A 26441-nucleotide genomic window follows, 5' to 3' on the forward strand; every position below is an offset into this window, starting at 1 on the left:
CGCCTGAATGTAAAAGAAATCCGCCTCCGGCTCTCCTCAGTGCCCCCTCCTCCTTTTCAAAGATCCCGCGCGTGCGCACAGGCCTGTGCCTGATGCGCCCGTGCGGACTTTTAGATTCTGCCTCGTTGAGCGAAGCGCGAAAAGGAGGAGGGGGCACTGAGGAGAGCCGGAGGCGGATTTCATTACATCCAGGTGGCGCTGAAAGGATCATGGGAGGAGCTGGGCACCAACGGCGGCGGCGGAGAGCGGCAGATTCAGACCTTCAGAAACGCCCTGGGCACCTTATCCTGAAGATTGACAGGTTAGATAAAAGCGATTTTTATCAAAACTAGACGGCGGATTTATCTTATAACAACAGCTTTGTAATGACAAGGGCACCATGGAGAGAACAATAGTTTTAAAAGGGGGGGTTAGAAACTGGTGACAGAGTCCCTTTAAGTATCTCTGTCTTGAAGATATTTCCTTCACGCTTGTGTCATTGGAGGACACAGAAGACCGCAGGGATAGCTGCTGCCACTAGGCGACCACAGTATAACCCCCCTGCACCACTGAGCTAATCAGTTTTTTTTAGCTTTGTGTCTGTAAAAGGCAGACTTGCCTGCTTGCAGGTCTGCTGATATTTAGTATTTTATACAGTTTTCTAACCTACTACCCCACACTTAAAGGGATTCTGTCACGACTTTGATTGATATGTAAATGTGTCCTGAAGGTGCCCAGAGGGGCGTTTTTTTCTTCTTAGAGAGCCCAGTACCGCCCCTCTTACAGTGCCCAGCCCGCCTTCCTTGTACTGTCTAACCGCCGCCTCCAGCCTGCCACAGCCTCTCCTCCCCCTCCCTCACGCCGAACGAACTCTCGCACAGGCGCAGTATCCACTGAGGGCTGCGCCTGTGCGATCAGCAGGAGACTGAGGGCGGCAGCTTCATCTTCGTCACTGGGCATGCGCCGAGCCCAGTGACGTCCGATGCTCGCTCTTCCCTCAGTCAGCAGGGAAGAGCGAGCATCGGACGTCACTGGGCTCAGCGCATGCCCAGTGACGAGGATGAAGCTCCTGCCCTCAGTCTCCTGCTGATCGCACAGGCGCAGCCCTCAGTGGGTACTGCGCCTGTGCGAAAGTTCGTTCGGCGTGAGGGAGGGGGAGGAGAGGCTGTGGCAGGCTGGAGGCGGCGGTTAGACAGTACAAGGAAGGCGGGCTGGGCACTGAAAGAGGGGCGGTACTGGGCTCTCTAAGAAGAAAAAAACGCCCCTCTGGGCACCTTCAGGACACATTTACATATCAATCAAAGTCGTTTTTTGCAGTAACTGCTGGACGGATTTCAAGATCAAAGAGCACAGCCTAATCCAGGTAAGCTGTGCTTCATGGCTGCTTTAAAATCGTTTTTTGGCTTAGGGGAGGTGACAGAATCCCTTTAATGAGGGGGACCAGCGGGTCACCAAGCCTGCTGCTCATTCCCTACTTGTGGAAGATAACGAGGCATGGTCGATCACAAATCCACCAGCATCCGCTAGCAATGGAGTCACCTTATCCGTCAAGTCCACCAGTTTTTCCAGAGTAGCTTCCATCCCAAAGGGGCAGCACGTCGACGAAGGTTACTCATCTGGACATGACAGAGGCACAGAAAGAGGCCGAAAGGTAAGTATTGCTTTCTCGCCCAGTTTCCTTGGGGGACACAGAAGACCTTGGGTATAGCTCATCTCCATAGGAGGCGTGACACTAAGTGAAAACTGTTAAGCCCCTCCTCCACAGCTATACCCTCAGCCTGGAGAGAGAGGCTGCCAGTTTTTGCTTAGTGTCCAAGGAGGCAAGACACTCCCTGCTACTGCAGGGCTGTTTTCTCCTTTGTTTTTAATTTTGATTTTTACTTTTTCTTTTCTTTTTGTTCCAGACATTACGGGACAACAGAGTCGCACTAGACCTCTCTGTTTCTCCCGGGGTTGAGCTGCGCCAGTGCCGGTCATCCGCACTGCTGCCTCCCCCACAGAAGGCAAGGTGGACCAGGGCAGCCCAGCTCCCCTGCATCCCGCCAGCGCAAGGGTCGCCCGCACGCCAAGCCCCTCTTCCAGCGTCCTGCCACTACGGTGCCAGTAGCTGAGGGGGCGACCCTGCTGGAACGGACCGAGGGTGAAGACGGCTGTGGTGAGAGAGTGGCTTCTCCAGCCCTACGACCCCCTCCCCCCACCCAGGTCTCCTGCGTGACTGACCCCCATATTGGTCCCTGCTGGTCCTAGGCTGGCCCCATCCTAGCTTGTTTTATTAGCTCCCTCTCCTCCCCTCCACAATAGGTGCCCACTGAGGGGTTATGCTGGCGTCCCTATCATGCCGCCCAGGGAGCTGCCTCTATACGGGCACCCGGTCACAGGGTTCCCCCCCCCCCCCCCCCCCCTATCGCCTTACCGGTGCGCTGCTCAGGGCCAGAGGCCCTCTCCTGACGGCTGCAGCGTAGGGCCCTTGTTTCCGGTCCGCGGGGTGGGCACCCGCGGCCGGCATGACTGGTGCGGTGTCCCAGCAGACCCTGGCGACCACTGCTGCTCTCAGAGGCTGTCTTTCCGGTCGGCCGGGGGCCGCAGAAAGATTCGGGCCCCCTGACTGTTCCGGCCCGCGGGGTGGGCTCCCGCGGCCGGTATTATGCACGCGCCGCTCCGCTCCCTCCAGGTCCTTGCCGGTACCTCCGGGCACCGCGAAAATTTAGGCCCCGGCTTCGCGGCCGCGAAAATTTAGGCCCCGGCTTCGCGGCCTAGTAGGCCGCAAATTTCCGGCCTCGATTGGAGGGGGCGGGCACTCTCCAGGCGCGAATTCTTCCCGCCGGAGGTCCCCCCGCCCCCAGGGCATCGCTGCACCGCTCTCAGGTCGGATCCCTGTTAACCTCTTGGATGCCGACGGCTCCCATCTGGAGGAGACCCTAGGATGGCTAGCCTCTCAAAGAGGCTGTGCCCTTATATGGTGGCCCCTTCCTGCCTCAAAGAGGCTGTGTTTTAGAATAATAAATAAATAAAAAAAAAAAAAAAAAAAAAAAAAAAGAATTAACAGTATGTGTGTATATATATATATATGAGGTATCTGTATTTTTTTGTTGGCTGCGCAGGATGCTGCAGCCTGACCTTAGAGCGCTGGCCGTATGCCTGCCCCTATTCCATAGGCGGCATGTTGCGCTCCGTGGCACTGGCCAGGTATACATGTTCCCCTTCTAGGCGGACCCTTGCCCTCTCCTGGGATACGGCGCTGGCCAGGTGCAGGCCGCCCTTTTCTATAGGCAGAATTAGTCGCCTTCTCCAGTCACGGTACTGGCCATGTGCATGACCCCCCATTATAGGCGGCATACTGCACTCTCTCTGGCTGCGGGCTGGCCTTGTGCATGACCCCCTTCTGTAGGCGGAATACTGCCCTTTTACCGCATACGATGCTGACCATGTGCACGACCCCCTTCCATAGGCGGAACGCTGCACTCTCGCTGGGTTTGCTACGGCCATATGCGTGACCCCCTTCCATAGACGGGACGCTGCACTCTCGCTGGATTCGCTACGGCCATATGCATGACCTCCTTCCATAGGCCGAACGCTGCACTCTCGCTGGGTTCGCTACGGCCATATGCATGACCTCCTTCCATAGGCGGAATGCTGTACTCTCGCTGGGTTCGCTACGGCCTTATGCATGACCTCCTTCCATAGGTGGAATGTTGCACTCTCTCTGGCTTCGCTGCTGGTCATACGCATGACCTCCGTCCAAAGGAGGGCTGCTGCGCTCCCTCTCTCTGGATTCGCTGCCGGCCATATGCATGACCTCCGTCCATGGGCAGAACGCTGCACTCTCGCTGGATTCGCTGCCGGCCATATGCATGAGCCGGCCATGTGCATTGCCTCCTTCCATAGGCGGAATGCTGCACTTTCTGGATTCGCTGCCGGCCATACGCATGACCTCCGTCCATAGGCGGACTGCTGCACTCTCTCTGGATCTGCTGCCGGCCATGTGCATGAACTCCTTCCATAGGTGGTTTGCTGCACTATCACTGGATTCGCTGCCGGCCATGTGCACGACACCTTCCTTGGGTGGTGTGCTGCACTCACTGGAATCGCTGCCAGCAATGAGCATGTATCCTTTCCTCAGGCGGCATATGCACAACGCCACTGACTGTGGTTGTTTTCTCGCCAGTGCGTTGCTGGCCATGTGCATGTCCCGCATCCTTGGCGGGGTGCTTGCATTTTTGCTGGATGCGATGACGGCCGTGTGCATTACCCGCCCCTTTCTGGGTGGAATACTGCTCTTTCGCCGGATATGTTGCGGGCCATACACGGCCCACCTCATCCATGGGCAAGAATTTGCACCCTCACGTGACCCATGGCTGTCCTTGAAATGCTGTGCGGGATTCTTGCTTGTTCTCCTTCGTTGTGGAGTAGTTGCACTCTCACAGTATTCGGTGTTAGGTGGGTTATTGCGCACTCGCTTTATGGTAAGATAACCCCGTGCATGTCCCCCTTTCTCTGGGCGGACCTCCTGCGTTCCCGCTGGGTACTGTGCGGCCATGTGATTAGTCACCTTCTGGGCGAACTATGGTATGTTCTACTTCTCTGAAGTTGTTACTGGCCTTGGGCAACCCCCCTTTGGGACGGGCCTTTGCATTCTTACCAGCTGCAGTGTTGCCAGGTGCATTTCCCCCTTTTCTGGGGGGCCTGCCTGCGTTCCCATCGCATGCCATACTGATGTCTTGTGCATCACTCCCTTTCAGGTTGCACTTTGCACTTCCGTTGATACTGTTGGGCTCTGTGGCTGATCCCCTTCACTGGGTGACTATTTTTTTGCAGTGAGCGGAATTTTCTGGTGCGCTCTGTCCGTTGTTTGGGCCGTGTATGCCTTCTCCCATAGGTGGGTTGGCCTTCTCACTGCTTGCGGGGCTGTTCGTACGTATGCCTCACTTCCTCCTGCGACATACCCTTTTTTCTCTTGGGATGTGGTGCTGTCACGGGCCTTGCACTCTTCTCTAAAGAGATCATTCTGTCCACCTGTATAACCCTTGGGTGCTGTCATACAAGCATTACAAGTATGCCGCTGTATTCAAAGGTGTATTCTTTAGATATGAGTAGATGGGCTCTACTTGCTCTCTACTTCGCCGAGCTGGGTGGTGCTCGTTTTTTCTGGTTTGGCCTGTATATTGTGGTCCCGTTGTTTCGGCATCCACCATGTCCGTTGGCCTTTCCACCTGGGGAGTGTTCGTGGTTCTTTGATACGTACCCTTTCGTTCTCCCGTGCACTCGCTTCCCGGCGCAAGTGGTCACTGGGTCGAGAGTGCCGTTTGCAGTGCCACTCGATTTCTGCGTTAGCTCTGGCGGGACTGCTGTTCCCTCGCCTGCTACTGTTTTTTCCTCCTCTTCGGGTGTCGTGCAGTATGAGTTTTTTCTTTTGGCGCCCCCTCTGCGCTTTAGGCTGGTCCGCTACCGGGTTCGGGCCGCTTTTCTCGGGATGGTCACCCAGCTGCTCTTGGGTGCTCACTTACCCAGGTCCGTAGGACCTCCACCTTGGGTTCTTCAGGGTACTCGCCTTCTGCGTGGCAGTGAACCGGGCGTCTCGGTGAGCGGGGTTCTGCCTTTGAGCTGTCCTATGGCTTCCCTGTTGCCCACTCCTCCTTTCAGTTGTAGGGTGTTATGCCGGCCTCTGTCTCGACTGCCTTTTTTCGCCGGCTCTGCTTGGCTCCCACTCGGTTTGGCTCGGCTCCCTCCGATGTGGCTTTTGCCCGGCCGCGCTTCAGTGGCTGTTCCTTCGCTGCCCTCCCCTCTGGGGAGAGCTTGGTTGTTCATGTGGATGGTTCTGATGTTCCTCTTGGCCTCGTGCTGTCTCCCTTGTTCACTCTGGCTGTAACTTGGGAGGACCCCCATTCGGTCGAGATTGTCATTAGATCTCCCACACCGGGACTGTAGGACGTCTTCCTGTGGTGGCTACATCAGCATGGACTTTAGCCTGTCTTGTCCTGGCGGTTGCTGGGCGGACCCTTCGGTTCCTTCCGTCTGTCCTTCTGCTCCCCCACTCCGGGTGGTTACAGGACTACGTTGCTCGGGGGCCGACCGGACCAGTTTTTGCCGACCGTTCTGCCGGTGTTACTGGTCTGCGCCTGTTCACATTGGGTTTCACCCGCTTGCCCAGGCGACTCTAGCGGGCTCGCTAGTGTTCGCTCCTGGCCGTGTTTTGTCCAGGATCTGTTGTAGGACTTAGGGGTTTTACCGGGGGTTCTGTGGGAAGCTGGGCGTTCCCCCACTCTGCCTTTCTCTCTCCATGGTTCTGTCTTTCTCCAGTCCGACCTGGATCTGGGACTGGGACTCTGTTGCTTGAAGTGTCAAGTGTCAGCGCTGTCCTTCCCCTTTCGGCGTTCCCCGGCCCTCTGGGCCTGTCAGGGCCCTTTTCCGTGGAGCGGCTTTGGGGTTCCCTCGTACTGCCCCTGGGTACCGCCCTGGGCATTGCATACTGGGCTCTTGGCGCTCCAATCTTTCCCTTGGAGCCGTTACAGGAGTTCTCTCTACTCCTTCTGTCCTGTACGGTTATGTTTCCGTAGCCGTCGTGTCTCTGGCGGGTGCCTGGGTGGCGGCCCTTCTTGTTCCGAGCCTTCTCTTTCCTCGGGACAGGGCTGTTCTCCATCCCGTCTCTTCCTTCCTTCTGAAGGTGGTGTTTGTCTTTCATTTTAACGGGGCTTTCGTCCTCCCCTTCCCACCCCCGGGAACGGACACTTCACCGATTTGGGAGTTGTTTGGGCCTTGCGGTTTTTACTTGGAGATCTCCGACTCTTGTCGACGTTCGGTCTCTTGGTTTTCCAGGAGGTCCGCGCAACGGGTTGGTGGCCTCCGGGGTGGCTTTCCTCCGCTTTCTCACAGTGGTTGTTGCTGTGGTTACCGCACCAAGGGCGGGGTTCTGCTTTTGGTGTCACCGTTCGTTTCACCGGAGCGGTCGGTGCCTCCTGGGCCGGTGGCGTTTGGTTTCGGCCATGCGTCTGTGCGCGGCGGTCACTGGTCTGCCTTACAGCGTTCTACAGGGTGCATACTCTGGCTTCGGCAGATGCTGCCTTGGGCCGCCTGGTCTGCGGGCGGCGGTTTCTTGATGCCTTCGGGTGATTCGCCTTGGTGCTGTGGTCCCTCCCCCTTTTGGACTGCTTTTGAACGTCCCAAGGTCTTCTGTGTCCCCCAAGGAAACTGGGCGAGAAAACGAGATTTTTGTATAACTTACCAGTAAAATCTCTTTCTCGCTCTTTCCTTGGGGGACACAGCACCCACCCATTCTTTGTTTTTTCTCTACACGGTTTCCGAGTTGTTTTACCCGTTGGGTAGTTGGCTTGTTGGTTCCACTTTTGGACTTTGCCTTTTTTTCACTACTTGGACACGCAACTGGCAGCCTCTCTCTCCAGGCTGAGGGTATAGCTGTGGAGGAGGGGCTTAACAGTTTTCACTTAGTGTCACGCCTCCTATGGAGATGAGCTATACCCAAGGTCTTCTGTGTCCCCCAAGGAAAGAGCGAGAAAGAGATTTTACTGGTAAGTTATACAAAAATCTCGTTTTTCCCCACCACAACTTAATTTCTCCCATGGATACTGTCTAACTGTCCACTGTGCTCTGATCAGAACTGGTGCCTTCTCCTTCTTGTCCCAATAGTTGGGTCACTGATTGTTTAATCCCTTTATGGATACAGCGAGCTAGTTCCCCACAGCCGGTCTGTGACCCCTACTTTCCCCTAGTTCTCGCCAAATCCCGGGACAGTCTTCCAGCGTACTAAGATGGAATTCCCTCTACTTCTGGCCTCCCCGCTCATCTCGACCCTACACCCGGGGAATCTCTAGTGTCCTGGCCTGCCACCTTGTTCCAGGCCCTGGCTCCCCTCTTGATTGCCTGCCCAGACACAGTCTTGTGCAGTTCGGGCCTTTTTGCACCACTCTGGGGGAGAATAACCATTCATCCTCCCAGATCCTTCTCTTTTTTTCACCAGAGGGCTCAGTGGATCCTCTCTAATTTAGTCCCCTGCTTTGCCCTGGCCTAGGCCTCAACTTAGAAGGCTAATGCCACCCCAGTGCACCACTCTCTGCTTCTTCTGTGTTACAAAGCTTTTGTTTTCCTCCATTGTAGGGGCCAGTTCTTGGCTACCTCTGCAGCTAGCTGGTGTAGAGGAGAGCATTCCAACCAGGATTCTTCCAGTGTGCCAGAGGGATCTCATCTAGGATGCCAGCATTTTGGCTGTGCTTTTTCCGATGTCTTAATTTAGCCCACTTCTTCTGCGGCCTACGAGGCCGCATGTCCAGTGGTACCACCAGTGGTGACTGGTCTGGTACTGGAGCTCAACTGCTGTGTCTCCCTCACCACTTTGAACCCAACTTTACCTCACCTTAGGGCCATAATTAACCACTTCAAAGCTATGAGGGCAAGGGGCTCTGTGTACTGGCCAGGCCCTCTTGTTTTCCTATGGTACCATAGCCTCATGGCATGTTTTCCTATGGTACCATAGCCTCATGGCATGTTTTCCTATGGTACCATAGCCTCATGGCATGTTTTCTTTGCTTGGGAAAAGCATACTCCACGCATTAGCACACTCCATTCTTTGGCAAGGCTATGCAGTTCATGGTGCACCGGGTACCTGCATTACCACCTTTATTATACCAAACGTCCTCATTACTCTCCTTGCTCTGTTGCTTCCTGACGTACTTGGTATGCATTAGCAGTTCTGTTGTATATCAGGCAGCCTTATCTCACCCTTGAGCATTGGCACTGTCACCTGCTGTGGTACTGGACCTCCGATGCAGCTCTGAGGTACTCCAGTCAGGTCTATTACTCTCTTCAAAGGTGCAGTACTCACACTATCACTAGATTCTGTAAGCCTGCACAATTCTGATTTTACTGGACAATTAGCTTTGCTGCCTTGAGTTAGTGAAATACTTGCACTATCACTAGCTCCTGTATATGACAGACCTTCGTAGTCCTGTGGAGAATTCACACTTCCTCCGAATTCTGTATCTGACATGATATAATTCTGTGGTCTACCAGGCAGATGCATTTCTTCTTTATTTTGCTGGAGTGATTGTGCTGTTGCAAGACACTCTTATCTGGCAATCCTGCACAGCTCTGTCATTTTCACAGATTGTTGCCTTTCCACCCTTATTAGGCGGAATCCTTATATTATCACTACCTGCTGTATCTGTCAGTCTTGAATCATTGAGAAGCCGTTGACACAGTGTTTTTTTCTGGCGGAATTTTGGTCTGGACACTGCACTAAAATTTGTCCGGTGGCCACATGCTTTTTCCCTCTCATTCTTTTCAGTGGGAGGCAACACTGCAGATCGCAGAGCTTTATGTCCCCTGGGACTGCTTTTGGAATGTCCCATGCTCTTCTGTGTCCCCCAATGATACAATGATATGGGCCTCAAAAGACAATAGAATTTTTGGGACTCGCCTGTAAAATTCTTTACTCGTCTGTATCATTGGGGGACACAGCAAAGATCTTTGGTATAGCTGCTGCCACTAGGAGACAGACACAAAGCAAAAAGTGTTAACTCCTCCCACCAACTATACCCCTCTTGTGCCACTGAGCTAATCACTTAATCACGTTTAGCTTTGTGTCTGTAGGAGGCAGACGTCTGCCCTGCATCATGCATTTAAAAAAAAAAACTGACTTGGGCCCAGGGTGGAATTATCCCCCGGTTACCCACCTGGCAGCAAAGCGGGATGCTCCCTACCCTCCCCAGCAGCCAGGACAGAAGAAAAAGTGCCTTGGAGGACCACCAAATCCTCCACCACCCGCCAGCCTTGGGCCTTCACTACCCCTAGCACCATTCCTCCCCACCAAAGTGAGCGACTTGGGCAGCTGAAGGACCCTGCTGAAGCCAAGGCCGGACAAGGCACCATCCTTCAGTGAACGGGAATTTGGTGAGTATGTGAGATTCTCATTTGGCCTGGCGACGACTCCCAGGGTCTTCACGAAGGTTCCAGTCATGGCTATCCTCCATTCCAGGGGGATAACGGCCAACCCCTTACCTCGATGATATCTTAATCAAGGCGCCCACCCAGGAGGCCAACTCGGAGAGCACCCAAATTGTGTTGCACATGTAGCCCACTTTGGTTGGATTGTCAACCACAAGAAGTCGTTTCTCCATCCATCCACCTCGATCACCTTTCTGGGGATGACTGTGGACACGCAGACAGCAAAGATACTTATTCCCCTGGAGAAACAACGATCCCTCCGGAAAGCAGTCAAGGCACTTCTACCTCACCACGCAATCCTGATTCCCAAGTGTATGCGAACTCTAGGCCTCATGGTGGCATCGATGGAGGTTGTGCCCTTCACACAGTTCCACACTCGCTTCACGTGGCAATCTCCGATTTTGGGACAAAACCGTGGCCTCCCTGAACCATCCCATGTTTTTCTCAGCTGCAGTTCGCCACTCACTCCACTGGTGTCTCCAACCTGTCCAAAGGCAGATCCTTCCTTCCTCTCAATTTGTCAGCCCTCACCACAGACACAAAGCTAAGTGGCTATGGAGTGGTCTTCCTAAACCACATAGTCCATAGCCGATGGTCCCACCTAGAGACAGGGCTGCTCCGAGAGATTCTGCTAGCTCTCAGACACTGGACTTGGATGGTAATGAGCCTCCCAATCAGGTTTCAATCCAACAATGCAACTGTGGTGGCCTACCTAAACCACCAAGGAAGAACTGGCAGCGATGGCAGACAGCAAAGATCTTCAAGTGGGTGGAGAAGATGGTTCCAGCTTTGTCAGCAGTCCACATCCCAGGAGTGGACAACTGGATAGCCGTCTTCCTAAGCAGGGAACGCGTAGACCTGGAGAATGGACCCCCATCCTGATATACTCTGCACCAGATGGGAGACACTGGACACCGACTTAATGGCTTCCAGGCTGAACAACAAGGTGCCATACTTCGTAGCCCGATCCCGGAACCCCCGAGCGGCAGCAATGGCCACACTGGTGCATCCTTGGCACAAGTTACAGCTCTTGTACATATTTCCCTTCCTGCCGCTACTTCCCAGGGTCCTCAAGAAGCTCAAAGCAGAAGGCATACTGGCAATCATCATGATCGCACTTATTGGCCCAGGCAGTAGGTACGCCAATCTGGTAGCTCTGTTGGCGGACACACCATAGTCACTACCTCCCAGAGAAGATCTTCTCTTATAAGGTCCGATCTTCCACCCACATTCAGACACTCTTAGTTTGACGGCATGGTGGTTGATACCACCATCTTAAAGGATTGTGGGTTTTTGGATCTGGTGATCCAAACAATTCTAAGGGCTAGGAAGCTGATGTCCTCGAAGGTATACTATCGCACATGGAGGTCTTTCTTTCAATACATTACAAGTATTGTCACTTTTCTCCAGGAAGGCCTCGATTTGGGGTTGGCCCTCAGCTCACTCAAAGGCCAGCTGTCAGCCCTCTCCATCAATGCCCCTTGGCTTCCATCTTGGCAGTCCATATCTTTATTCAGGGGGTTACGTATCTGGTATCCCCATACCATCAGCCTACCCCTCCATGCGACCTCAACTTAGTTGTGGACGCTCTGCAGCTGTCCTCTTTTGAATTTAGATTCCTCTCCACCTGCTCTCTTGGAAAGTCGCTTTTCTTGTGGCCATCATGTCGACTCAGAGAGTGTCTGACCTCGTTGCACTCTCTGCTAAATCCCCATTTCTGGTTTTGCATCAGGACAAAGTCATCCTGAGACTAATTTCCTCCTTTCTGCCGAAGGTGGTCTTCTCATTCCATTTGAATGAGGAGATAGTCCTCCCGTCCTTCTGTCCAGCCCATCCCTTAGACATGGTCCGGGCAATCCAAGATCTATCTAAATAGGACGGTGTCCTTTTGCAAGTCCCTGATGAGCCACTGAGATTTCTGGCGGCCGCCGAGTTCACTATCAGTTGTTGGATCAGGTCGTACATCGGCAAGGCTTGTCATTACAAGTACAGAGCGCTGCCCCTTCGGGTGAGAGCCCATTTCGCCAGAGCAGTTGGTGCCTCTTGAACAGTATGGCACAGGACCTCCCCTTTGCAAGTTTGCAGGGCAGCTACGTGGTCCTCCCTGCAAGCTTTCATGAAGTTCTATAGGGTGCATACTTTTGCATCCTTCGATGCGACTCTTGGTCACAGGATGCTACAAGAGGCAGTGCATCGACAGCACTCATGCTACTCAAGTTATTTCTTTGTCTTCCCACCCATAGGGACTGTCCTATAACGTCCCAGGTTCTTTGCTGTGTACCCCAATGACCTGGAGGAGAAAATTGGATTTCTTGTTACCTGCAAAATCCCTTTCTTGTCTCTTTCAGTTGGGGATACAGCACCTACTCGTCTTGTATATTCTGTTATCTGCACAGCACACTGTGATCCTTGTTGAGTTGTGTTCCCTTGGTTCGGATATTTTATTTTTTGCATAGGTTTGTTCTTTATTACTCATGTTTCTCCAAATAATATGATTCACCAAGTGCCTGGTGCCGTCACTGATGGCAAACAATTGGTAGAGTAGATAGATCTGTGCAGGAGATGTAGTTAGATCTCGGGGATTGTCTAGGCTGGATATAATTGTGGATGAGTACAATGTGTACACAAGTTTGCAGCCTTTGGATGTAAAGATGAGTGTTCCTATCCAACAACAGTAAACAGATCTTAAAGTGGTTGTCCCATCAGGGTCAGGACACCCCTGTATGAGCTGAGCAAGCAGTAGGTTTCACTCTGGCAGACTTGACGTGTCCATGTATTAGGCTAGTTTCACACTCGTAGTAGAGATCTCCAGCAGGCTGTTCCAGCAGAGAACAGCCTGCTGTAGCTCTCTGGATCCCATTATTGTCAATGAGGCTGGCGGGCATGTGGTAACATCCGGCTGTCCCGGATCCAGAGAACTCTAATGCAGATGTGAAAGAAGCAGAGGAAATGTCTGTCTGGCTGTTTCTTTTCCAGCCTAATTAGCTTGCTGAGAGCCGGACCGCATATTAAAGGGGCTGTCTGTTTTAAATATCTACATGAAGCAGTTTAACAAAGTTCACGTTTTTGTACATTTTTTTTTGTTCCATTTCTATTCTCTTTCTACAGGATTTGCCAAATAATATGATTCACCAAGTGCCTATCAAATCGCTGCCACAGGAGTGGCTGTGGTGCGAGACGTGGTGCGATGAGGCATCTAAGAAAAAAGCCAAGACTATAGACCTGGTGAGTGGATTTTGACTGGATTGAAGGTGGATTCATGTTAGATGTTTAAAGACGTGGTCTCTTAGCGAGTGGATTTTCCGTTGTGTGCCAAGTACGCAACATTGGTTAGGTGCTTCTTCAGCTATTTTATGATATCTTCTCATTTATAGTGCAACAACCCAAAGACCAAGGAGCCAAAGTTAGAAGCTGCAGTACGTATTGTCCCAGAATGGCAAGACTACGACCAAGAAATCAAGAGACTGCAAAGTCGTATTCTGGAGGTGACTTCTGGTACTGTAGAAGATCAGCCTGATGTCATTAGGCAGCCAAATACACAAGGTAACTTGCTGTATAGTATGTTATTTATAAAGGAAAGCGTAGCATCATGTATTTTTAATTTCCTCCTTTGAATAGTTTTTCTATTTTAGTGATTATGACAATGGTGGGATGTCAGTGTGATCATTCTATAGGACTAAAATTGTATTACATAGCCACCAAAAACAATAGTGTATCCTGTGTAGAGCACAATTAGTTTTTAATGGGGAAATCCATCCCAAATTGAACATTTGATGGCAGAGATATGGCAGATGATAACATTACTGTAACCAATTCAGTGCCAGATTTAAGTATCACTGATGTGACCTTCAGGCTGGGCTCACACTTGACTGAATAGCTGCGGATTTGCTGTTGTGGATTTTTGAGCAACAAATCCGCAGCGTAGTATAGTACCAGCAAAGTGAATGAGATTTTAAAGGCCTTTTCCACGATTTAACTGATGACCTATGCAAAGGTCATCAGTATCTGATCGGTGGGGCTCCAACACCCGGGACCCCTGCTGATCAGCGGTTCGAGAAGACAGCAGCATTCCTGTGAGCATCACGGCCTTCTCTCAGCTCACCAAGCACAGCACCATACATTGTATAGCGACTGTGTTTGGTATCACAGCTCAGCCCCATTCACTTGAATGGGGCTGAGCTGTGTCTAGGCCCCGTGACTGATGAATGTGACGTCACTGGCCTAGGCAAAGCTGGAGAAGGCTGTGACGCTACTGTGAGCACTGCTGCCTACTCAAACAGCATGGTCCTGGGTGTCGGACCCCCACTGATCAGATACTGATGATCTAATCAGAGGAGATGGGTCTTCAGTTCAAAAAATCTCAGAAAACCCCTTTAAGAAATCTCATCTACACACCGCGTACAAAACATGCAGAGTAAATTGACCTGCGGTGCAGATTTGAAATCGGCAGCATGTGACTTTTATGCTGTGGTTCTCCCCAGCGGATTTCACCTTTTGCTTTGGAGCGTGAAGTCCTCTGGGCTTTCCGTAGCAAAAACTTCTGCAGACTTTTCCGCTACAGTTTTTGGTACATATGGACATACCCTTTGGGTTAGTTTTAATTGTTGGGTCAGACATTGCTACCATAGAGAAACGGTAGTAGTTTTAGAAATCAGCAGATGTATACGTCTACGTAGTCAATCGTGTGATCTTCTGTCAAAACGTAAGGTTTCATTGGATTTCCCTTTTAACCCTTTCACTCCCAGGACAATTTTAACACACTTGACACAACTAAAAACCTTCATTGTAAATGTAAAAAATCCCAGACCAGATGGGAGAGGTGACTGTAACAGGCTGCATTCTTTCTTCCTGATATCAGCTTTCCCCCTGCTACCACTCCCCTACAGACCCACACACCCACCCTGCGCCCTGAATATTGAGCCAATGGCATCTTTTGAAAGATCCTGGGACATAACATGATGCCAAAATCTAACCTCTAGACCTCATAGTCTACCTGCGGTTAGCATTTAAAGTCACAACATAATATGTACATTCAGAAATAGAGACCACAATGACTGAAAGGCAATTATTGTATCACTCGTGGAACCACGTTAGAGGGCATCCAAGACACGAGCACCTAAAAATCACAAAGACGTGATTTCCTTCCAGTGAGAAACAGTGTTTGACTTATTAGTAAAATGGCAATAAAATGGTTAAATATATTTTATTAAAGAATTATAGAAGAATTTTCTCACTCGTACCATTGGGGGACACAGAAGACCATGGGTATAGCTGCTGCCACTAGGAGGCGACAAAAAAAAGTGTTAGCTCCTCACCTCAGCTATACCCCTCCTGCAGACACTGAGTTAATCAGTTTTAGCTTAGTGTCCGTAGGAGGCAGACCTCCCTGCTTTGCAGGTCTGCTGATTTTTTTTTTTCTCTTTTTCTTGCTTTAGCTGGGCTGCTGGCAAACTCCAAGCTGCCTGCGTTCCCACCCAACAGACTGGAGTCCAGGGGGTTCCCAAACCCGCTGCTCGTTCCCGGTCTCCGGGAAGGAGGACCAAACGTTCCTAAAGCCCCTGTATTCCGCCAGCTTTGAGTTCATCAGGTACGGTCTCCGCTAAGTCCACTCTGTTACCGGTGAAGCTACCCTCACCAAGGGGTAACACACCAAACCTGGTGACCCGGCTGGAGCCAGGGGGGCAGAAAACGCCATATGGGTGAGTATTCTTTCAGTCCCCAAGGCCCATTCCTCCTCCCTCCCCCTTCTCAGGTTTTTCCATGTAAATATCCCCCACCGAGGCCTGCTCACCTTCCCCTGAGGCCTCAGTTTTGGCAGGCGTCCCTTCCCTGCGCAGGGGGTGGGGGAGAGGGTTAGGGTTGGGGGGAGGGGAGACTTTATGTCAGGTCATGTTCTGCTTATTCCTAGCGTTCCGGTCCATGTCTTCCGCCGGGGCCGCTGGTAATCGAGGCCCCGGCTTCTCTGCGGCCTACCCCCTATCTGGCTCCCCATGGCATTTCTTTAGCTCCAGGCCGACATAATGTCTGGCTGGGGTATGTCGCAGGTTTGCCTTCCTGCTCCCTCCCTGCATTGCTGCCCCAACCAGTCGCCAATAAGCTCCGCCCCATGGGCTTAACCCTTTCCTTGCCTTCAGTACTGCTGCGCTGGGCAAAATGCTTCCTGGACTTGAGACAGCTGGGGGTTTAGATTTGAGCTGTATGTAATTAAAAACTATATATATTACCTAGCTATCTGGTCCTGTTCTGGACCTAGTTCCCACCGCCATTCCGTAGTCAGAGTTACTACAGCTGGATGCTCGCACTACCGCTGGATACATACGTCTGGTAGCGCTACTTTCCTTCCATAAGCGTCAGTCTTGCACTACCGTGGGATACCGCATTCCATGTAGTTCCATAGGCAAAGTCGTTTCACTACTACTGGATTCTTTAGGTCCTGTCACATTCCTCTCCTTCCTTAGGCGGAATATGTGCGCTTACACTGGATACTGTACAGCCTGTAGCATTACCCTCCTTCCATAGGCGGAGTAATTGCACTTGCACTGGATACTGTACAGCCTGTAGCATTACCCTCCTTCCATAGGCGGAGTAATTGCACTTGCACTGGATACTGTACAGCCTGTAGCATTACCCTCCTTCCATAGGCGGAGTAATTGCACTTGCATTGGATACTGTACAGCCTGTAGCATTACCCTCCTTACATAGGCAGAGTAATTGCACTTGGACTGGATACTGTACAGCCTGTTTGCTCACTTCTTGTGGGTATCAGTACGGTTTTCTGTGCCTGGTATAACCTGCCGATTTCTATGGCGCTGGCTTAGCGCCTTGTTCCCTTCACATGTAGTGCATTGTCTCTACCATCTGCTACGGTGACAGCACCAGCCTTACCTCCTGGTGGAGTTTGGGTATGCACTTATTCATTTTGCTTATGTGAGTTGTCTGCATTGCTCCCCTCACCGGGTAGAGAGGTCGTACTGTCCTTGTTGTCACCCCTAAATCTGGTTCCCTACTGAGCCGCATCAGTCTCTTCTACTTCTCCACTTCCGCAGGGCGAGTAGTTGCACTTTCTCCAGATGCTGTTTCTGCCTGCTCGGCCAGTTTCCATAGCCATTGAGTTCTCGTATGCCCCCTTTCTGCTGTAGAGTGCCTGCGCTGGTGGTATTGGTTCTGTTACCAGTTTTTTTCTGGGACTTGTGGAGTTCGGTGTCGACACTCCCTTCCTGGCGCAGTATTTATGCCATCTCTGGTTCCTTTTAGCCCGTTTTGTGCATTCCTAGAATAACCCCATTCTTTTCTTTTTTAGGCGGGCTTGTTCCGCAGTGGCGGTCAACAGTGTCTGATGAGTTTACACAACCTTCTTATTTTCGTCCCTTTGGCCTAGGTGTTTTTTTTCTTCAGCTTCCTGTTAGGTCTGCCAGTTCAGGCAGCTTTCCATGGCGTATCTGACGGCTTCTCTCCTCTCTTGTTCTGGAATTTAAGTTCCTCCTCTGCCTACCTCTACTTATCACTTTGGCGTTCCCCTTGGGGAACACTCTTATGCAGCAAACCACTTGGCCATAGGTCTGAAGCGGACGTTTTTGCTTCCAGAGGACACTTTTTTTCCTGCCAGGTTACTCCCCTCCTTTTTTGTGGTTTGGGTCAGTTTCACTGCCTTGGTCCCATTGACTTTCTTCACATTTTCATGCCTGTCATCCAAGTTCTCTAGCCCTGCCTTGTTTGTCAAGGTCCCGCTGGAGTGGTTTTCTCTTCTGGTAGCCTCTTATGGTTTTGGGGCTTGCCTTCTGGCACCCTTTCTTCGGGGGTGCAAAATTTTTGTCACAGCTGCACTTCTCTGTCCCTTAATATGCAGAGGCCATTTTTAGTTTGTCTTCTTCTAATCAGTTTTCCATTGAGCGGTTCCCTTTTTTCTTCTCACACCAAGTTGTGCCTGTTGATGGCTCTAGCGTGTTTTTTTCCTGGGGTTCCCACCCATGGATATCACTTCCTCAGAAGTCTTCTGAATCCAGACTAGGTCTCTCTCTCCTGTATCTTCTGCAGTCTCCTAAACCGTGACTTATATTCTCTGGACTGTTGTTCTTCTGCCCAGCCGGAGCCTCTGCGTGTTCAGCCGCTCTCTGGCTGGCCTTCCTGGGAATGATTCTTCCTGTCCCTTTTCAGGGTTCCGGGTAAGTCCTTCCCCCGCAATTCTGTGCGGGGTATTATGACCGGCCTTGGATTCGTTGTGTTCTTGTTCCCTCCCCATGGTACTTCTATTTAACGTCCTATGGTCTTCTGTGTCCCCCAATGATATGAGCGAGAAAATAGGATTTTTTGCGCTTTCCTGTAAAATCCTTTTCTTGCTGAGTTCAGTGAGAGACACAGCACCCACCCAGTAAGTTCATTGCTGGTTCTTTTTGGTGGGTCCCACCTGTTTTTGGTTCTGACTCATCTCCAGCTCTCTTTCATACAATTGGTTTCTGTTGGCTTCTCCTGGCTGCTCCTACTGCTTTTGTACAAACTGATTAGCTCAGTGTCTGCAGGAGGGATATAGCTGAGAGGAAGACCTAACACTTTTTTGCTTAGTGTCGCCTCCTAGTGGCAGCAGTAACTATACCCATGGTCTCCTGTGTCCCCTAATGAACTCAGCGAGAAAAGGATTTTACAGGTAAGCACAGAAAATCCTATTTTTCAAGATTTTTTTTAAATCAAATCATTTTTTTATTGCTCATAAATATTAAGCATTTTCTTCAAGGCACCGGTGAGTGCCGCGGCTTTCTCCATGCTTACCAAGCACAGCACTGTATATTGTATAGCAGCTGTGCTTGGTATCGCAGCTCAGCCTCATTCACTTAAATGGGGCTAAGCTATTCCTAGACCACGTGACCGATGTCACTGGCCTAGGGAACACTGGAAAAATATGAGATCTGCACACCCTAGATGGTGGGTGCTCGTAGAGGACAGACGTCAAATAGATTCACAGGAGAAATCCACGGCACACCATATGCATTACATCAATTAATCGTTTTTAATTCATAGTATTCTATACATCATTTTTGTGTTTTATCCAGAGCAATTTGTTCGAGCAATATAATTAGTTAAGTAATACAACCCCAACGTTTCGGTCGGTGTCGACCTTTATCAAGGGATCTGTAAAGAATATATAGTAAAAATGATAAGTATTACGGACGGAACAGTGATGCAACACTAGAGGTTAGGAATGAACTAGACAATATATATCGCTATGAGATGTGTCATCTTATAGTTTAAGAATTGAAATCTGAGTCTACAAGCAGCTTCCGCTCAGTGATCCAGGGCGGAAAGGAAAAAGATGAGGGAAATGAACATTGCAGAACAGGAGTAAAAGAGCTGGAAAGTAGCAAATATATGCAACTTGTACAATGCTAGGATGTGAAACACACTGTTATTACCTTGATGCATAGATGAATACTCAAAAACATTGCATTTAGATAGTAGGTATTAGTAATGGCTATAGGAAGCATATATACGGAGTAAGAGACCATATTGGGAGGTGGGGAGCATTAATGGGTATGGGGGGGGGGGGTTTGATAGACACGGAGAATGAATCATTATACAAAAAAGTAGGCTAGGATATCGAGGGGTACAATGACATGGCACCCAGAGGAGTTGATGAAGAGACAGTGTAAAGAAAGTATAAAGTAACCGGAATGATACGGTCATCAAAGTTTACAGGGGTGTTACTAATGTGCTAATGTAGCAAGGATCTACCAGGGGGACCTTACCTGTGACTTTGGATATAAACGGTCTGCTCTGGAGGTATGTGTCCGTACGCTATTGCGGCCATTATATAGCGATGTAGAGTGTAGCGTCTCACATGAGGTGGCGCCTACGTCTGACGTCAGCTGACAATGCGCAAGCGCGCGATCGTTCAATTCGATTACTGAGGGACGGGATATCTGATGTCATGCGTCTGTATTGTCTAAGAACGGGCGCATGCGCATAGCATAATATGAGGACAGAGAAGGGCAGAGACTATGCCCTTCTCTATGGGCGCTGCTAAAGTGTATAGTAAAGCGATGTGACGGGACCCCACTGTTGGTGAATATATTAAATGGAAGTATATTAATTAGAGGTGCTGGGTGTATTGATAATAATAAAGAAATAAATATTTTAGAGTTACAGGGAATATGTACGATAAGGGAGAGAGGAAATATTGAGAATATTGTTATGTTATATTATGGGGGAGATGGACCAAAGAAAAGAAAAAAAGAAGGAAGGAAAGAGGAAAGAAGAAGAGTGAAGAAGAGAAGTAAAGCCTCAGAATGAGGGAAGAAGGGAGGAAGGGGGTTAGAGAAAAGGAGGGGGGAAGACGAAAAAAAAGGGGGGGGGGGGCTTTGCTATGCTGACGACTTTGGGGTCTGGCGTAAGAAACTCCTGTTGACCAGCCATTATCATTGAGGAAAGCTGCTGCTACCAAAACTTTACAGCGTATTCAAATGAATGGCTGACCATGTGCTACATCAGGGCTCTCAAACTCTGTTGGGAATATGGGGCACACATAGAAACAATTTCCAGTTTATGGGCGACGTGCATTTAAAATATGATACAATACTTGTGTACCACACTCATCAGCCCGACCTTCATCTCAGCCGGCCACTACCGGGAATAACGTCAAGAGCTCCCCTAGTCCTTTTTTTTTTTTTTTGTGGCATTCTAACAAGTTTTTAAAAATAAATTTCACATGCCTGGTCAACCACTTCCTAATGCAGACCCAAGATGATACCCCAAAACTAATACAGACTCCCGGACCCTAAAATTAATACCGACCTCAGATCAGTCCACAAATTCATACAGACGCCAGATTAAACCCCAAGTGAGTCCCCAAATTTGTACAGACCTCAGATCAGACCCCAAATTTATACAGAGCCCCGAATTAGCCCTGAAATTTATACAGACCCCCAGAAGAGACTCCAAATTTATACAGAGCCTAGATCAGCCTCCTAATTCATACATACCCCAGATCAGACCACAAATTTATACATGCCCAGATCAGGCCCAAATTAATACAGACCCCAGATACAACCCCCAGGCGTAGGCTCCACCACTGTGTCTTGGTGCCAGCCCTGCACTGCGTCCTGGCATGTCAGCATGCATAGGGATTTTCGAGGTAACTGTATTTGGCAAAGGAGAATTAATAGATGAAGGTGAGAGAAAAGAATGGACACCAGTAAAAATAAAGGAGAAAATCCTGCAGCAGGAACACGAGTGGGATCCTGGCCACAACCCCATCGGCCAATTCAGTGACGTCTCCCTAGGTTACAATAAAGTAAAAGACTGCAGTCACATTTTATATTCATATTATATATTTTTGTTTTTACAGATCACAAGCCCCATGATGATTTATGATTCACAGATGTCTGCAGGAAAATGGACTCAAAAAGATTTTTTTCTATTTTTTTTAAACAAAAATTGAGAGATTATTGGGAATTTTACATTTATTGATTTTACAGAATGTCTGCGAAACTGCTGAATGGTTTGTGGTATTGGGGTATTTATATTTTGGGTTATCAATTTTTTTGCTTGGGGGAAACTGCCGTCTTTTTTTTTTTTACCCTTGTTTGAAAGATGCTACAAGATGGAAACAAAAACAACCAAAAATAGTTGGAAACCAAAAGTTGTTCCCCAGAACCCACTAAGTAATTAAACCACTAAAACCTGTTACAATGTGTTTACATGAACTCCTTTATCTACATGTGCAGGGAAATTAAATATCCTCCCGTATGTTCAAAGCAGATGTAAAGGCAGCTTATGGGTCCATTCACATGACCATGCCCATTTTGCAGCCGTGTGCAACCATTGACTGTAATAGGTCCATGATCCGCATGTTGGGGACATGAAGGGCTTCTGTGTGCTTCCGGGTCTACAACATGCAGATCGTTGACCCATTGAAGTCAATGGGTCCGCAGTGCGATGCAGGGTGTGGCCAGTGTCCGTGTTTTGCGGCTCTGTGTTATATGGGCCCTAATGGTGAGGGTATCAAATGTGAAGAATATTCGCTGTGTCCACCGTCATAGGCATTTATTTTATTGCTTCAATGCATCTGAAACACAAACTGAAGAAACAATCTATGCATGTAGTCTTAATTAAAAATATATTTTTGTATTTACAACTCCTGTTTACATATCTGTGTCACCATGGTAACAGACTACAAACAAACCTTGTGTAGTCGGTTCCTGCAGTATTCTCGCCACCCATCCACTACTACTGTCTAAAGCTGGATTTACACGGGCCGACTGAGCAGCTGATTTTCAGGAAGGAAGTGTTGCTTCTTGACAGTCGGCTGCTCGTTGAGTGAAGGAGACCACGCATTTATATGCAGCGATCTCCTTCACTGTATGAGGATGAGGGCTATTGCGATCCGTCATCCTCATACAGAATCATTGTTTCTGAGCATCAGATTGCTGTTTAGACTGCACAATCTTCTGCCCACAAGCCATGATTGGTGGTGCCTGCATCAATGACCGGATCACCTGGTGAACAAGAGTTTTGTTCGTTCATCAGGTGATCGGCGGCACATTCACATGGGCAGGTTGTCGGGAACGAAGGGTCGTTCCCGAAAATCTGGCCGATTCTCGGGCTGCGTAAATGCACCTTAAGAGTTAGGGATCAGATGAAATGCAGCAAGACTGCAGGATAGGACTAAGCAGAGTTTGCTGGTAGTTTATAACCACAGAGACACCAAGATCTGCATCGGAGCTGTAGACACAAAACGGTAGAATTTCTTTTATATCAATACTATTTGCACACATGCTTCTTTTTCGTTTTAGATTCCCTTTAACCGTAAAATAAATTGGTTTTAAAGGGCAAGATAGCCTTCAATAATGAGGTGGACATCTGGCAGCTTGGTCACCACCAGTGTCAAGACTGAGCGGCCTCAGCACTGTTGTCAGTGATGCTCAGTAGTATGGACCCCAGAATGTAAGATTGAATGCTGATAATGGGCGTCACTCTGAGGGATGATGTCAGATGTTCCAAGCGGATTCCTTGGTTGTGCTCTCATGCATATTTTTGGGGTCCCCTAATTCCTGTCTCCACCCTATGAAGCATAACTATATATAAGTAGCTTTCGGCATTGTCATACTGGAAGAAATGTTGTACTTTTGGCCAGGATTTTGTAGCCTTTTACAAAGGGATTCCATATATTGTCTAGGATTGTCATGGTCTTTTCTAATTCCACCATACTGGAAAAGCAGTGTAAGGAGGTCACCAAAGGGATACTGTATGTATGAGTGTGTATATATAGATCTTCAGTAAGTCGCTATATTTTCATTTTATTCTCATGTCTAATTGGGGCCACATACATGAACTTAAAGGGGTTGTCCAGGATTAGAAGAACGCTTTACATTACCACTCGTGACCATGGGCTGTGTCTGGTAGTGCAGCTCAGTCCTATTTACGAGAATTGCAGACCCTTTTTTATGATCTCAGATGATGTATTTTATATTGCATTTGTAACTCACTCAGAATATTTGATGAATTTTCTAAAAAGCCCGTTCATAATTTATCATGTGTGTCTCTCCCACGCTATTCACTGTACTGTACCTATTGCTTATATACAAGACGTGGCTATCGTGGATTGGGTATCAGTACAAGAAGCAATGTGAACATTTCCAATAATGTGAGCTGTAGTAAAAGAGATGGCTTTTAGTGGTCTGTAGACAATCTAGAAAATACGGTGATAGAATAGGCAGCACTGCCTGATGCAGGGGAGAGATATGGCAGAAGTAGGTAGGTATACAGGGATACTCTGTATTGTAGAAACATGCGAACAACGCGTTACAGGGCGGAAATGGCCTAACGATTAGGCTCTGTTCACATCACAATAATGGCCTCCATTTCACATATATGCTGAGAAAAGCTCAAAGTAAGATTGCTTTCAAAAACAGTTATGTTAATAGCTTATTTTTGACCAATTAATAAAATGCAATGTGAATGAACAAAAGAGAAATGTAAATCAAATCAAGATTTGCTGTGACCACCTTTGCCTTCAGAACAACATAACTTCTTCTACGGTAGGTACACTTGCATACATTTGTTGAAGGAACTCTGCAAGGAGGTTGTTCTAAACATTTTGGAGAACTAGCCACAGATCAAATCCTTCTGTCTCTTCATGTAATCCCAGACATACTTGATAGTGTTGATATCAGGACACTCTGGAGCCATATCTTCACTTCCAGGACTCCTTGTACTTCTTTACACTGAAGATAGTTGGCTGTATGTTTTGGATCGTTGTCCTGCTGCAGAATAAATTTGGAGCCAATCAGACTGATTCCTGATGGTATTGCGTGATGGATAAGTATCTGGGCATTGAGGACACCATTAATCTTGACCAAATCCCCAATTCCATTTGCTGAAATGCAGCCCCAAACTTGCAAGGAACCTCCACCTTGCCTCACTATTGCCCGCAGACACTCATTGTTGTATGGCTGCTCAGCCCTTCGGAGAACTAACTGCTTTCTGTTACAGCCACATACTTCACCTTTTGACTCCTCAGTCAAGAGCACCTGCTGCCACTTTTCTGCACATTAGTTCCCATGTTTTTGTGCATAGTTGTGTCTCTTGGCCTTGTTTCCACATTAAAGGTATGGCTTTTGGGCCACAGTTCTACCTGAAGACCACTACTAGGCAGATGGGTGTCCCTGGGTCCCATTAGTTTCTGACAGCTGTGAGCTGATGGCACTGCTGGACAGCTTACGATTTCAAAGGGAAATAAGCACGCTGTCTCTTTCATCTGCTGCATGAAGTTTCCTTGGCCCAAATACAGGCATATACTTAACCATCATGCAGTACCATCAGGGAGACGTCTGATTGTCTCCAAATTTATTCTGCAACAGGATTGCAACCCCAAATATACAGACAATGTCATTAAGAACTATCTTCAGCGTAAAGAAGAACAAGGGGTCCTGAAAATGATGATATGACCCCCACAGAGCCCTGATCTTGAGATCATCAAGTCTAACTGGGATTACATGAAGAGACAGAAGAATTTGAGCAAGCCTACATCCACAGAAGATCTGTAGTTATTTCTCCAAGATGTTTAGAACAACCTCCCTGCTTAAAAACTGTTCCACAAACGCCTAGAACATTTGCACACTACTGTATACCACTGACGGAGGCCTGTGATTAGAGGTGAGCGAATTTCATATTTTCGTTCACGCTTCGTTTGGTGGTAAAAGCTGAATTGCGTTATGGATTCCGTTACCACAGACCATAACGCAATTCTATGACTGAATGCATAACGGAGAGCCTTTAGAGGCAATCCCTTATTTATTCTGTCATAATAGAAGTCTATAGGCTGCAAAACGGATCCGTCCTGTTTCCATTATGCAGGGGAGTCCTCTTCCGTTTCCGTTATGGAAACGGGATGAATCTGTTATGAAGGCCATAGACTTCTATTATGACAGGATGAATAACGGAATGCCTCTAAGATAGCATAGTCTGACATTCCATACTTAGTTTTTTTGCAGTATACCATCGTATATCAACCAACAGAGGACTCCTGATAGGTTAAGGGGGTCTACTGAGTTGTGTTTTTACTTCCTGTGCTGCTCCGATCCAGCATCGCCACCCTGTCCTCTTTTTCCCCAGGCTGCAGCAAGTGATTTGTTGTTGTGGCTGCAGCTGTGACCTCCTGTATACCATTGCAGTCTATCAGTGGCCTCAATGTTCTTGTGTCATCCAGCTGCAGCAGTATACAGGACGTCACCATGTTACAGTTCTTTGCACTTTTAAGTCTGGGTATTTAGGGTAGATGTAAGGTTGCCGACCAGTCTTCAGATGACACCTCCAGAAATAATTCTTTGCGGACAAAGTCTGGGGCTTCGATAAGTGATACCTCCCTGTTTCTGGTGTAGAAGATTTATAATTGTATGTGATTTTTGTACTGCTCTGAATCAGAATGTTTCCATTTGATTAAAACATTTTTTTTGCTATCTCTGCCTCTGCTTCATCACTTCCATTTGATATTTTATTTGTACATTAGCTACACAAGGATTCAGTCACTTAGGCCCATATTATTATAAATTAACTTACAGATCATTGACTTGTTCGATTAGTTATTATTGATAGTAGTTGTCATATATGTCTTTGTCTAAGTGGTTGGCAGCTCATTAGAGATATGTCTCTGTTAGTGAAATATACAAGTTCAGAAGTTTTTGAAAGTTGGGTGATGAAGGTTGTCACTCAAGGCAACTAAGACCTAGAACTGAGCAGAAGCAGATATCATAGTAACATAGTACATAAGGCCGAAAAAAGACATTTGTCCATCCAGTTCGGCCTGTCATCCTGCAAGTTGATCCAGAGGAAGGCAAAAAAAAAACTTGCGCTAACACAGCAGAATAGAAATTGACACAAAAACAAGTCAGCTTATGTGTAAGGGGTTATCGAAGACAAAACCAGACCTCCAGGCGTAGCCAACCCGCGGTGGTGGTGATACCTGATCTACGCCACTGGATTCAGTCTGTGTGGCTCCGGTACTGCTGCTTCCAATCCCC

At 48.7% G+C, this 26441-nt stretch overlaps 1 protein-coding gene across 1 annotated transcript in view; it reads left to right on the forward strand.

Moving 5' to 3' along the window:
- Positions 1–25880, forward strand: part of LOC122936021 (UDP-glucose:glycoprotein glucosyltransferase 1-like) — a 100145-nt gene extending 74265 nt beyond the window's left edge. Inside the window, 3 exon segments of the mRNA XM_044292014.1 lie at positions 13042–13158; positions 13308–13476; positions 21269–25880. Coding sequence (XP_044147949.1) covers positions 13042–13158; positions 13308–13476; positions 21269–21294 — 312 coding nt within the window. The 3' untranslated portion in view covers positions 21295–25880.
- The last annotated feature ends 561 nt before the right edge of the window (positions 25881–26441 follow it).

This window comes from Bufo gargarizans, chromosome 4, assembly GCF_014858855.1.
Source record: "Bufo gargarizans isolate SCDJY-AF-19 chromosome 4, ASM1485885v1, whole genome shotgun sequence".
Lineage (NCBI taxonomy): Eukaryota > Metazoa > Chordata > Amphibia > Anura > Bufonidae > Bufo > Bufo gargarizans.